The sequence below is a fragment of the Musca vetustissima genome, unplaced genomic scaffold (genome assembly GCF_032173495.1).
Source record: "Musca vetustissima isolate MV318-11 ecotype Yass unplaced genomic scaffold, APGP_CSIRO_Mvet_v1 utg16115, whole genome shotgun sequence".
Taxonomy (NCBI): domain Eukaryota; kingdom Metazoa; phylum Arthropoda; class Insecta; order Diptera; family Muscidae; genus Musca; species Musca vetustissima.
In genome coordinates, this window is record NW_026888815.1 from 102,839 (window position 1) to 117,055 (window position 14,217).

A 14,217-nucleotide genomic window follows, 5' to 3' on the forward strand; every position below is an offset into this window, starting at 1 on the left:
CAATATGTTTTTATATTTTTTTCAAGACAAAAAAAATCGGGTATTGGTTACATTTTCCATCAAAGGCCCGACAATTTTAAAAACATTTGTTTAGGGCTTAATAGATAAAATATTACTTGTCCATTAATCGGGCAAGAGGGTACAAATATCACGAAATATTGTCCAGGCTCGAAATAAAAATCCGCAGAAGTTAGAATTCCGTTGTAGCTGTGTAGGGTATCGTATGGTCGGTCTCGTCCGACTCCGCTCACGGTTTTTTTTTTCAATAATTTCCACCGTATTTATGTTCTATCGTCCAAGAAAAACCTGGATATTTGAATAACATTTTTTTCATGGAGGCGTTGATTGTTTAAAAAATAATTTTTCAGGGTGATATTCAGCCGATGATTTTTCAAAATATTTCGAAAGAAATACGCAATATGTTTTTATATTTTTTTGTAAGGCAAAAAAATCGGGTATTGATAGGTTACATTTACCATCAAAGGCCCGACAATTTTAAAAACATTTGTTTAGGGCTTAATAGATAAAATATTACTTGTCCATTAATTGGGTACAAATATCACGAAATATTGTCCAGGCTCGAAATAAAAATCCGCACAAGTTAGAATTCCGTTGTAGCTGTGTAGGGTATCTTATGGTCGGCCTCGTCCGACTCCGCTCCCTTTTTTAATAATTTTCACCGTATTTATGTTCTATCGTCCAAGAAAAACCTGGATATTTGAATAACATTTTTTTCATGGAGGCGTTGATTGTTTAAAAAAATATTTTTTAGGGTGATATTCAGCCGATAATTTTTCAAAATATTTCGAAAGAAATACGCAATATGTTTTTATATTTTTTTTGTAAGGCAAAAAAATCGGGTATTGATAGGTTACATTTACCATCAAAGGCCCGACAATTTTAAAAACATTTGTTTAGGGCTTAATAGATAAAATATTACTTGTCCATTAATTGGGTACAAATATCACGAAATATTGTCCAGGCTCGAAATAAAAATCCGCAGAAGTTAGAATTCCGTTGTAGCTGTGTAGGGTATCTTATGGTCGGCCTCGTCCGACTCCGCTCCCTTTTTTAATAATTTTCACCGTATTTATGTTCTATCGTCCAAGAAAAACCTGGATATTTGAATAACATTTTTTTCATGGAGGCGTTGATTGTTTAAAAAAATATTTTTTAGGGTGATATTCAGCCGATAATTTTTCAAAATATTTCGATAGAAATACGCAATATGTTTTTATATTTTTTTTGTAAGGCAAAAAAATCGGGTATTGATAGGTTACATTTACCATCAAAGGCCCGACAATTTTAAAAACATTTGTTTAGGGCTTAATAGATAAAATATTACTTGTCCATTAATTGGGTACAAATATCACGAAATATTGTCCAGACTCGAAATAAAAATCCGCAGAAGTTAGAATTCCGTTGTAGCTGTGTAGGGTATATTATGGTCGGCCTCGTCCGACTCCGCTCACGGTTTTTTTTCAATAATTTCCACCGTATTTATGTTCTATCGTCCAAGAAAAACCTGGATATTTGAATAACATTTTTTTCATGGAGGCGTTGATTGTTTAAAAAAATAATTTTTCAGGGTGATATTCAGCCGATGATTTTTCAAAATATTTTGAAAAAGATACGCAATATGTTTTTATATATTTTTTTTTCAAGACAAAAAAAATCGGTTAGGTTACATTTTCCATCAAAGGCCCGACAATTTTAAAAACATTTGTTTAGGGCTTAATAGATAAAATATTACTTGTCCATTAATCGGGCAGGAGGGTACAAATATCACGAAATATTGTCCAGGCTCGAAATAAAAATCCGCAGAAGTTAGAATTCCGTTGTAGCTGTGTAGGGTATCGTATGGTCGGTCTCGTCCGACTCCGCTCACGGTTTTTTTTCAATAATTTCCACCGTATTTATGTTCTATCGTCCAAGAAAAACCTGGATATTTGAATAACATTTTTTTCATGAAGGCGTTGATTGTTTAAAAAAATATTTTTTAGGGTGATATTCAGCCGATGATTTTTCAAAATATTTTGAAAGAGATACGCAATATGTTTTTATATGTTTTTTTTTTCAAGACAAAAAAATCGGGTATTGATAGGTTGCATTTTCCATCAAAGGCCCGAAAATTAAAAAAAACATTTTTTAGGTCTTAATAGATAAAATATTACTTGGACGTGGTCTTCATATTCGCTTTGACAGATATAAACTTTCCGACCATTTTTCAAGAATTTTGATGATAATAGTTGCATTTTATGAATTTCGAATTTTTATAGAATCAGCGAACTCATGGCAGAATATTTTTAATGGAGGTCAATGTTATAGCTCACATATTAAGACCTTCTCCCTGGTTTGGTATATTGGAGAACCTAGCGAATTTTTCATCCTAAATATTATATCTTTATTTTGGTATTTCATATTGTCAGAAGGGTAAAAAAATCTTTCGGACACAATTTTGATAATTATTTAAATTAAATATTTTGTATTTTATTTTAAATAAAAATTTTGCATTTATCAGAAAGCCCAAATAAATTAATTAAATATTTTAATTTAATTTTATTAATTTCTTTTTATGAAAAAGAAAAAATTTTCTGCAATTTTTTTAAACTAATTTAAGATTATTTTTAATAATATTATTTATATATAATTTTTTTAATAATATTATCTCATTTTTACCACAAATTATATATACACATTTTTTTAATTACTTATTAATTTAATTATGAGGAAAATTTATTGTAGAATGAAGAAGAAATAGAGAATAAAACAATTTATTAATTCACCTAATATTTACATAAATATGAAGATTGATTTATGTGAAGATATATTTCAAAATTTTTACTTTAAGAGATATATTTTTTTTTAAAGTATTTTATATATTTTTTTAATTAATTATAATTTGTGCCATTTTAATGTGAAAACAAATGGAAGAATGTGATTTATTTTCTTTAATAATATTTTATTTTTTATGTATATGGGTCAGGGGGAGGGGGATGATTTTGGAATGAGAGCTGGGGGAATTATGTGTGTATGTGTTTGTCTTTTTTTATTAAGGGGATTTTTTATAAATTAAAAATTAATAAATTAAATTGGATTTAAAGTTTTTTTTTAAGTTTAAGATTTATTTAGGATTTTTAGTTTGTGTTTTTATTATTTAAATTTAAATGTTTTATTTTAGTTTTAAATTAAATTACGTCTTATTTAAATTTTTTGTTTTAATTTTAGTTTAGGAAGAAATGTTTTTTAAATTTAAGTTTAATTTTTATTTTTTTGGTTTATTGTTTCGTTTTTGTGTTTTTTAAGTTTATTTTTTTCGTGTTTTTTTAAATTGTTGTTTTACTATTTTTTTCATGTTTTTTTTAAGTTTTGCAATTTTTTTGTTGGTTGTTGTGTTTAGTTTTTTTATTGTAGGGGTTTGGTATCTGAGTGTGTGTGAGATTTTTTTTATGATTTTTTTTATTTTTTTGTCGGTGTGATGTTTTTTTTTGTATCTATGAATGTGTTAGGTTTTATTTCATTTGGATCTTGTGTTTTCGTGTTTGATTTTTTTATTTTTAATATTTTTTTTTTTAATTTTTTTTTTTCATGGGGGCTGTTTTGAGATTTTTTTTTTTAGATTTTTGTGTGTGTTTTGGGGTTGTTTTTTTATTTAAAAATTTTCGTTATTAATTTAATAATTAACAAATTGATTTTATGATAAAACCAATAACAATAACCACCTCTCTCATATAGCTACGAGACAATAATATGTGGTGCCGATAGTAGTACAGCTATTGTAGCTAATATTGTGAACATTGTGAATATGATAAGGCACAGTCTGTCAACGACCATAGCGGCAAATTTCCAATCATTGGCTATATCATTATCCTCATCTTCTTTGCGAAGCTGTGTGTTTTTGTATTTGTATTTTTATTGTTGTTGTATTTGTTTTTTATGGTATTGTTGTAATGTGTGTTTAGTATCATGTCATTGTGTCAATTTTTTTTTGTTTGTTTGTCATTTATGTCCGCAAACAAGTATTTAGTTAAATAATAATAAATAAGAAAAAAATTAACAAAAAAAATATTTAATTAATAAAAATTATAATTGCAATTGTTTTTATCATGTTTAATAATGTGTTGACATGATAACATAATAATTAATTTATTTGCATAATAGTTTTTTTTTGCATTCGGTTTTTGGGTCGTGAAAAGAAATTTAAAGAGTTATTTGTTTAATAGATGTAATCAGGTTAGAGATTAAAAGGTTAGAGATCTCACAAAAAAATATTAAAGAAAAAAATTAATTATTTATTGTTTTTATTTATATTTTCTAAGTGGATTTTTAAATAACATTATTTTCAGGACTACACAAGGCCTGTATTTTTTAAAGAATCATTTTTCGAGGACTATATAAGGCGTGGATTTTTTAAAGAATCATTTTTCGAGGACTATATAAGGCGTGGATTTTTTAAAGAATCATTTTTCGAGGACTATATAAGGCGTGGATTTTTTAAAGAAGAATTTTTCCAGGACTATATAAGGCGTGGATGTTTTAAAGAAGACTTTTTCCAGGACTATATAAGGCGTGGATGTTTTAAAGAAGAATTTTTCAAGGACTATATAAGGCGTGGATGTTGTAATGAAGAATTTTTCAAGGACTATATAAGGCGTGGATGTTCTAAAGAAGAATTTTTCCAGGACTATATGAGGCGCGGATGTTTTAAAGAATAATTTTCGAGGACTATATAAGGCGTGGATATTTTTAAGGAATAATTTTTCGAGGACTATATAAGGCCTAGACTTCTAAAAATATTTTTAAGGCCTGAGAGACTTCTACAATCCGTGGACTTTTTAAACAAAAATGTTTAAGGCCTAAGGGGCTTCTACACTCAGTGGAGTTTTTAAAGAATATTTTTCCGGTATTTCTACAATCCGTGGATTTTTTAAAGAATATTTTTCAGGGACTTCTACAATCCGCGAATTTTTTAAAGAATAATATTCAGAGTTTTTATAGGGATATGAAAGAGGTGCATTTTTAGGGAATACCTTTCCAATGGTACAACTAAGGAGTTGATTTATAAAACAATAATTTTTCAAGCCTTATAGTCAAGCGTGTTTATATACCCTACACAACTATGTTGTCAGGGTATTATAGCTTTGTGCAGTCCCAAAAGTTTGTAACGCCGCGAAATATTGGTCCTAGATCCACCTTTAAGTATACCTATCGTCATATCTCGACTAGCTGAGTCGATCTAGACATGTGTGTCCGTCCACCCGTCTGTCCATTATAATTTGTAAACACGATACAGGCCACAGTTATGGACAAATCTTCACAAAATTTTGCATGTAGGATGGGTTCTGCCCAATGAAGACCTCTATTGTTTTTGGTAAAGATCGGTTAATATTTAGGGAATGAAATGGACCAACAACTTTATTTTTGTCTGATTTTCTGGCCCAAATATCGCGAATTTTTACATGGAGAAGGGGATCGGTCAATATTTAGCGGGCCAAATTGACTTTGATTTTTGTGTGAAAAATGACAAAATTTATGTTTAAAGCCATGTCTACGTTCGGCAATTCCTGCAAAATTAATACGGCTATGCAGATAATTTTAAGTGACACAAGGTCAGCAGTTAAAGCAGAAAGGGCCTATCAGAGCCCTTCAATACCGAACGAGGATACAGACAAGGTGATAGTTTGTCGTGTGATCATTTCAACATCCTGCTGGAAAAGGTCATACGAGACGAAAAGGTGAACAGAAATGGCACACTGTACACCAAACAACACATGTTACTCGCCTACGCCGATGGCATCGATATAATGGGTCGAACATTGCGAGCGGTAACAGCCACCTTTGAACAAATTGAAAAGGAGTCTGCCAAAGTGGGTCTGGCAGTAAACGGCGAGAAGACCAAGCTGATGGTATCAACGCGCAAGACGTCTAGTAGACTCGGACCAACTGTGGAACTTGACAACTACAACTTCGAGGTAGTTAAAGACTTTATATACCTTGGTACCGCCATAAATAAAACGAATGGCATCATAAATAAATAAACGAAATACATAGTCAGTCGCTGCAGCGACTACGTTGGCTAGACCATGTTGTGTGGATGAATGAGAATGCCCCAGCTCAAAAGGCATCTAAAAACGAGCCTACTGATGGTTCTCGTAAAAGGGGAAGGCCACGAATTAGATGGAAAGACCAAGTAGAAAACAACATCTTGGAACGTGGTCTTCCAAGACCGACGCTCGGCTTATGGATCAACCGTCCTCTAACAAGCCACCTAAGTAAGTAAGTATGACAAAATTTGTATTCTATAGCGTATATATTTGTCCTGGGGGAAAAAGACCCGAGAAGTTCATGGTATATCCAAGAGGAGTGGTTGACCTTTAAATTGATACCAATTATATTGTCGTATGTACTCGGATGTGGGAGTTACATTTAAATATTTACAGGGGCTTACGTATTCAGATATTAGTTAGTAACCCATTACCACACTGGAGGGCGGAAATATAGCGATGATCGCTTTCAAATGTTCCATGAGGTTCCAGTTATGTTCAAGGACAACGCTTATTATTTGCGACGATGATCAGATAATAATTTTGGAATGAAGTCGACCGAAAACTTTTTTTTGTGTTTTTTCGAGTCGGCCTATAGGCCACAATTGAAAGCCGAACATCACAACACAACTCACGGTAAAGGGAATCTGGACAAATACAACCCTCCTTTACTGAATATTAGTAATATTTGTTGACTTGTAGTCGGTCAAGAGGTTGCAAATATCGCGAAATATTGCCCAACCTCAGAATATAGAACCACAAAAAGTTAGATTTTCGTGGAAGTTGTGGCCAACCCCGTCCGACTATACTGCTCCGCTCACTGGTTTATAAATATAATTTGTCAAGAGCTAACACAAGGCGTAGATTTTTTATGGAACATTGTTGAGGATCTACATAAGGTGTCGGTTTTTAAAATAATAATTTTTTAAGGCTTTTAATCAGGAGGGATTTTTTAATTTTTTCATGGCTTTACACAAGGCGTGCATTTTTAAAAGAATATTTTTTTCAAGCTTCATAATCAGGAGTGTTTGGTTAGGGACCATCTAAAGCTCTGGATTTATCACAATTATTTTTAGTGACTCTCTTAAGCCTTCTATAGGTCTAGTTTTTATTAAAAGGCATTTTAGGGCATCAATAGTAGGCCTGGCTTTTTTAGAAATATTTTGTAGGGACCTGAATTTTTTTGAATTATTTTTATGCGACTTTCTAAGTCCTGGATTTTTTACCTTCACCACACTGTGGTACAATGTCTTTGTGCATATGTTTGTAACAGGCAAACGGAAACGAGATAGATACATGGTTCCTTTTGAGAATATGCATAGAATCATTTTCTAAGTCGATTTACGCATGTCCGTCTGTCCGTCCGTTCATGCATTTTTGTGGACAAAGTACAGGTCGCATTTATGATCCGATTTGGATGAAGTCTGGCATAGGTCACTTATTTGGCCCAAGGTCGAACCCTATTGAAATTGGGAAAACTCGGTCCAGATTTAGATATAGCTCCCATATATATTTTCATCCGATTTTAGGTAAATAGTGCACCGAAGTTCCTTTATATCCTTCCATTTGCACGAAATTTGGCACAGCGTAATGAATTAGGTCTGGAATGATGTGTGTTAAGTTTCCTCAAAATCGGTTCAGATTTGGATATAGCTCCCATGTATATTTTCGTCCGATTTAAGGTAAATGGTGCACCAAAGTCCCTATTTACCTCTTGATTTGCACGAAATTTGGCATATCGTACTGAATTACGTCTAGAATGATGAGTGTTGAGTTTCGGGAAATTCGGTTCAGATTTCGATATAGCTCCAATATATATTTTCGTCCGATTTAATGTAAATGGTGCACCAAGGTCACTATATATCTTTCGATTTGCACGAAATTTGGCATAGCGTACTGAATAAGGTCTAGAATGATGTGTGTTAAGTTTCCTGAAAATCGGTTCAGATTTAGATATAGCTCCTATATATTGTTTCGTCCGATTTAATGTAAACGGTCCCTATTTATCTTTTGATTTGCAAGAAATTTGGCACAGCGCACGGAATTAAGCCTAGAACGATGTGTGTTAAATTTCGTGAAAATCGGTTCAGATTTAGATATAACTCCCATATATATATATATATATATATTCGTCCGATTTGATGTAAATGATGTACCAAAGTCCCTATGTATCTTTCGATTCGTAATGAATTAGGTCTAGAATGATGTTTATTAAGTTTCGTGAAAATCGATTCAGATTTACATATAGCTCCCATATATATTTTCGTCCGATTTAAGGTAAATGTTGTACCAAAGTACCTTAATATCGTTCGATTTGCACGGGATTTGGTGCAGCGCAATGAATTAGGTCTAGAATGATGTGTATTAAGTTTCCTGAAATCGGTTTAGATATAGAAGCTATATCTACTTCTATATCCGACCAAATAAAAAATGTAGTATCGGTTGCAGAATGACATGTTTATGAATATACCCTAAGTGGTGAAGGGTATCATATAGTCATGATCATATTTCTACACCGAATTGGATGCAATTTAATATTTTCAGGTCTTTATAGGTATCAAATCTCTCCACAAGAAATTATGAATATAGTTCCATTTTTTCGGATAGTCCCCATATAAGACTCTTTTGTAATCATTTCACATGCGGAGGATATGGAGATAAAAAAATAGAACGTAAGGTTCGATAATGAACTATAGTCCACCCCTGTGTGGGAGGTTCCAGAAGGAGTGGACCGACATTCCCCATCTTCGAACTTGAACCAAATTTGGAAGAAATAATAAGATGGTCAAAGTTTGGATGAAAACAATATTTTCTGAACCGGATTTGGTGCAAAGAAACATGGGGTATAGAACCAATATTTCGATGAGGCATATTTTCACCTCGTCAAAGTGTATACACCCTCATTAGCCATAAGGCTGAGGGAATAAAATATTCATTCAAAATTTCTGAAATTTGTATTATGGTTTACATATTCGGTTTGTATAAATGTCGGATAGGTGATCTTTTTGGTATGCTTCCTATATTCTCATTTAGTACCTGCCAGTATATCTATGGTGGAGGTGTATTCAAAGTTCGTACGGGCCGAACTTAACGCTTTTTCACTTGTTTAAAAATATTTTTTTCCTATATTGTTTTAAAACATTTTGGGAAAGACAATCTATGGCCTTATTTTTTAAATATTTTTGAGGTCTGTATATGGCTATGGCTTATTACAATTTTTTTACAGACGATTTTAATGAATTAATTTGAATTTAATTTCTAAGTTCTGAGTTTTTTTAAAAATATTTTTTTCTCGGCCTTAATTGTTTAGAAATTCTGTCTTGACTTTTTAAAATATGTTTTAAAAAATATTTCTTTTGTGTCTGTGTTTTTTTTAATTTTTGTGAGATCTCTTTACCTTTGTTTTTTTTTGTGTTTTAAATAATTTTCATAAACAACTAATTTGAACTGCAAAAATTCTTGGACTTACCTGATCCGTGATGAAACGTATTTCCTTTAATATTAAACTTAATTCATATTCCGTTTGAGTTTTAATACATGTGTGATGGGTGACAGCGTCCGGCATGCGGGTACTACCAATCGGTCCTATACTGCCATCATCGCCTTGCCTAAAAATTCCCACACATAAAAAACCGCGAGAGAGAGTGTGGGGGAGAGAGCGAGAGAAAATTAAAAGAAGACAATTTTATTACATAAATAGAACACAAGCGAGGCGGTGTATTACAAATTCTCTAAATACCCATAAACAGTACGATAAAATGCTGGATTATGGGGCAGGGTGCCGCCCGGTGTCATGGGTCGTACATTGCGGAAGTCATCGTCAATGTCCAAGACGTTAGCCAGTAGCGATTTGGAAGAGCTAGAATGTGTTGCAAAACATTTTTTTTGTTTTTTTTTTTTTTTGGAGGGAAATTTTGGGTTCGGGGGAGTAGAATAAAATTTAAGAGAAAAAATATTATTAAGGGTCTTAGAAAATTTATTTTAAAATATATACAAAATTATTTTTTGTTGTAAAAAATATTGGAAATAAAAATTATTTTATATTTTTTTAATATATTTACAAAAAAAATAAATTCTACATATTGTATTTGATTTCTTCCTACCGCTCTTTTAATTCCACATCTGATAATATCTGATGTTTCCTCTCCGAGGATGTATCCGAACATGGTGTCGATGTGAAATCCATAATGATGGGTCTACCTGGTCGGTGCATGCGTAATATCCATGGTAACCAACATAGAAATACCACACGTATCTATGTTTTCCCGTTATTCGTTGGCAAAGTCGAGGGGGGCAGAATTTGACCATAATTTCGGAAGATTTTTGTTTTTTTGAAGAGGAGGGTGGTGGTCAAATATTTTTTTCGTATTGGTCATTTAAAGAAATATATTAACATTAGTAAAAATCAGTAATAATTTTTTTTAATATTTTTGTTGTTTTTGTTAATGGAGGTATTTTTCTGATTTAATTTTTTTTTGTTTTGGTTTTTTGTTTGGAATGAAGCATCAAAGTTCTATTTAGAAGCAGTGGTCATTTGAGTGAGTAGGGGGGGGGGTCAAGTGAATGTGATCAGCAGTAGCAGCAGTAGGTAAACCTTTTTCCGGTGTGGTCAAGAAAAAGGCATGAAAATGCATTGGGTAAGTTGTTTATCGATTCGTGTTATTTTTAGATTAATTTGTAAATCGATTTTAAGAATTTTAAATTTTTTGATTTAGTTTAAGAAATTTGACTGGCAATCAATTTATAATATTTTTTATTTAATTATCCGGTTTATTTTTATTTATTAATTATTTAATATAGGTGTAGACATATATATGTACATGCAAAATTATAAATCACAAAAAGGAGTGGGCGGGACAGGGGAAAACATAGGGATATTGGGTAATAAATACATATTCTTTTATTGGGTATATAAAAAGGCGTTTGGATTTGTATAATTTTAATTTTTTTCTGATTAAAATAATATTTTTCCAAGGCCTATATAGGACGTGGACTTTTTAAAGGCGTGGATTTTTTAAAGATTAATTTTTCAAGGCCTTAACAAGGCGTGGACTTTTAAAAGAATATTTTCCAAAGCCTATATCAGGCGTGGATTTTTTAAAGATTATTTTTTTCAAAGCCTATATAAGGCGTGGATTTTTAAAAGAATATTTTCCAAAGCCTATATAAGGCGTGGATTTTTTAAAGACTAATTTTTCAAGGCCTATATAAGGCGTGGGTTTTTTTAAGACTAATTTTTCAAGGCCTTAACAAGGCGTGGAATTTTAAAGATTAATTTTTCAAGGCCTTTACAAGGCGTGGACTTTTTAAAGATTCATTTTTCAAGGCCTTTACAAGGCGTGGACTTTTTAAAGACTAATTTTTCAAGGCCTTAACAAGGCGTGGACTTTTTAAAGATTAATTTTTCAAGGCCTTTACAAGGCGTGGACTTTTTAAAGATTAATTTTTCAAGGCCTATCCAAGGCGTGGATTTTTTAAAGATTAATTTTTCAAGGCCTATCCAAGGCGTGGACTTTTTAAAGATTAATTTTTCAAGGCCTTTACAAGGCGTGGACTTTTTAAAGACTAATTTTTCAAGGCCTTAACAAGGCGTGGACTTTTTAAAGATTAAGTTTTCAGACCTTAACAAGGCGTGGACTTTTTAAAGATTAAGTTTTCAAGGCCTTAACAAGGCGTGGACTTTTTAAAGATTAATTTTTCAAGGCCTTTACAAGGCGTGGACTTTTTAAAGACTAATTTTTCAAGGCCTTAACAAGGCGTGGACTTTTTAAAGATTATTTTTTCAAGGCCTTAACAAGGCGTGGACTTTTTAGAGATTCATTTTTCAAGGCCTTATCAAGGCGTGGATTTTTAAAAGATTAATTTTTCAAGGCCTTAACAGGGCGTGGATTTTTTAAAGATTATTTTTCAAGGCCTTAACAGGGCGTGGATTTTTTAAAGATTATTTTTCAAGGCCTATAAGAGGCGTGGATTTTTTAAAGATTATTTTTCAAGGCCTATAAGAGCCGTGGATGTTTTAAAGATTATTTTTCAAGGCCTTTAAGAGGCGTGGATTTTTTAAAGATTATTTTTCAAGGCCACTTAGAGGCGTGGATTTTTTAAAGATTATTTTTCAAGGCCTTAACAGGGCGTGGATTTTTTAAAGATTATTTTTCAAGGCCTTAACAGGGCGTGGATTTTTTAAAGATTATTTTTCAAGGCCATAACAGGGCGTGGATTTTTTAAAGATTATTTTTCAAGGCCTTAACAGGGCGTGGATTTTTTAAAGATTATTTTTCAAGGCCTTAACAGGGCGTGGATTTTTTAAAGATTATTTTTCAAGGCCTTAACAGGGCGTGGATTTTTTAAAGATTATTTTTCAAGGTCTTTAAAGATTATTTTTTTAAAGATTATTTTTCAAGGTCTTAATAAGGCGTGGATTTTGTAAAGATTAAGTTTTCAAGGCCTTAACAAGGCGTGGACTTTTTAAATATTCATTTTTCAAGACCTATGTTATGCTGCCTCGAAGCAAGTAGACCAGAAATTTACAACGACGTCTAGAGAGTGTGTGCTTCTCAAGAGGTACTGGATGTTCCTGCGATTAGCAATAATGAATCGAGCTGACCCTGACTTGATTATCAGTGAAGATTAATGATTGCTAGTCGACAGATATTTGAAGAACCTCTTCCTATCCGACGAAGTTGATCGACGGAACCTACGGTTTGACCATATCACTTTATACAAAGGGGTCAAGGTTGTTAATTGTCGAACTAAGGAGTCTGAGGACTTTCTTAAAAAGGCAATTAACAGCTGCTACCCTCTTATACAAAACGGGTCAAGGTTGTTAATTGTCGAACTAAGGAGTCTGCGGACTTCCTTAAGAAGGCAATTAACAGCTGCGACCCTCTTTGGTAAGGCAGTAGACTGGCAGCCGTAGCGGTCCAAGCGGAATCCCACCACAGTGGTGTGGATCCCACCACATTTTACGGGACTGGAGAACAAATTACGGTTAGTGGAAAAGCAGAATGACAGCCTTGAGATGAGGAGGTGGAGAATCATCGCCTCATTTGAAAAGAACGGCGGTGTAGTCGCAAAATTCACTACCGAGTCTGCTGGTGAGCAATATTTGAGGAGGACATTATTTCCTTCTCCCTCCATTAAGGCAATAGGAAGACAGCTACAAGCGCTAAATGTAGTGCAGATTAATCTGCATCACTGTAGAGCAGCTGCTGAACGGATTCTCAAATTATCTTCCTCGAATACCGACATCGCGCTCATCCAGGAACCTTACCTGACCCGGCCGGTGTTGGTAAAAGCCGCCTAATGGACGAAATGAACGGCACTGGTGATCTAATCATCGGTTGTGATGCCAACGCACATTACTTTCACTGGGGATGCAGCAACACTAACACAAGAAGTGAGTCCATTTTAATACCCTTCACTACACTGTGGTACAGGGTATTATGTCTTTGTGTGTATGTTTGTAACAGGCAAAAAGGAAACTAGATAGACACATGGTTCCTTTGGAGAATATGCATAGAATTACTTTCTGAGTCGATTTATGCATATCCGTCTGTCTGTCCATGTTAAATTGTAAACAAAGTACAGGTCGCATTTATGATCCGAATTGGATAAAATTAAGTTTCTTGAAAATCGGTCCAGATTTAGATACAGTTCCCATATATATTTTCGTCCGATTTAATGTAAATGGTGCACCAAAGTCCCTATATATCCATCGATTTGCACGAAATTTGGCATAGTGTAATGAATTAGGTATAGAATGATGTGTGCAAAGTTTCGTGAAAATCGGTTCAGATTTAGATATAGCTCCCATATATATTTTCGTCCGATTTTATGTAAATGGTCCACCAAAGACCCTATATATATTTCGATTTGCACGAAATTTGGCGCAGCGTAATGAATTAGGTCAAGGACGATGTGTGTTAAATTTCCTGAAAATCGGTTCAGATTTCGATGTAGCTCCCATATATATTTTCGTCCGATTTTAGATAAATAGTGCACCAAAGACCCTTTATAGGCTTCTATTTGCACGAAATTTGGCATAGCGTACTGAATTATGTTTAGAACGATGTGTGCCAAGTTTCGTGAAAATCGGTCAAGATTTAGATATAGCTCCCATATATATTTTCGTCCGATTTAATGTAAATGGTGCACCAAAGTCTCTATATATCCT

At 33.0% G+C, this 14,217-nt stretch overlaps 1 protein-coding gene across 1 annotated transcript; it reads right to left on the bottom strand.

The window, feature by feature from the left end:
* Positions 1–3,620: 3,620 nt before the first annotated feature.
* On the bottom strand, positions 3,621–10,294 carry LOC133336619 (neuronal acetylcholine receptor subunit alpha-7-like). The gene is made up of 4 exons (XM_061544901.1): positions 10,148–10,294; positions 9,769–9,903; positions 9,514–9,652; positions 3,621–3,888 (listed from the first exon to the last, which is right to left on the bottom strand). Exons 1-4 carry the CDS (start codon positions 10,255–10,257, stop codon positions 3,736–3,738), a joined length of 537 nt encoding a protein of 178 aa, XP_061400885.1. The 5' UTR covers positions 10,258–10,294; the 3' UTR covers positions 3,621–3,735.
* Between the last annotated feature and the right edge of the window lie 3,923 nt (positions 10,295–14,217).

What these genes read in the sequence shown, in the direction of transcription:
- LOC133336619 (XM_061544901.1), bottom strand. Translation starts at nt 10,257, where the DNA reads ATGCACCGACCAGGTAGACCCATCATTATGGATTTCACATCGACACCA. An exon ending in GATGTGGAATTAAAAGAGCG is followed by an intron (nt 9,904 to 10,147) that starts GTAGGAAGAAAT and finishes AACACATTCTAG; the next exon opens with CTCTTCCAAATCGCTACTGG. An exon ending in TACGTTTCATCACGGATCAG is followed by an intron (nt 3,889 to 9,513) that starts GTAAGTCCAAGA and finishes AAAAACACACAG; the next exon opens with CTTCGCAAAGAAGATGAGGA.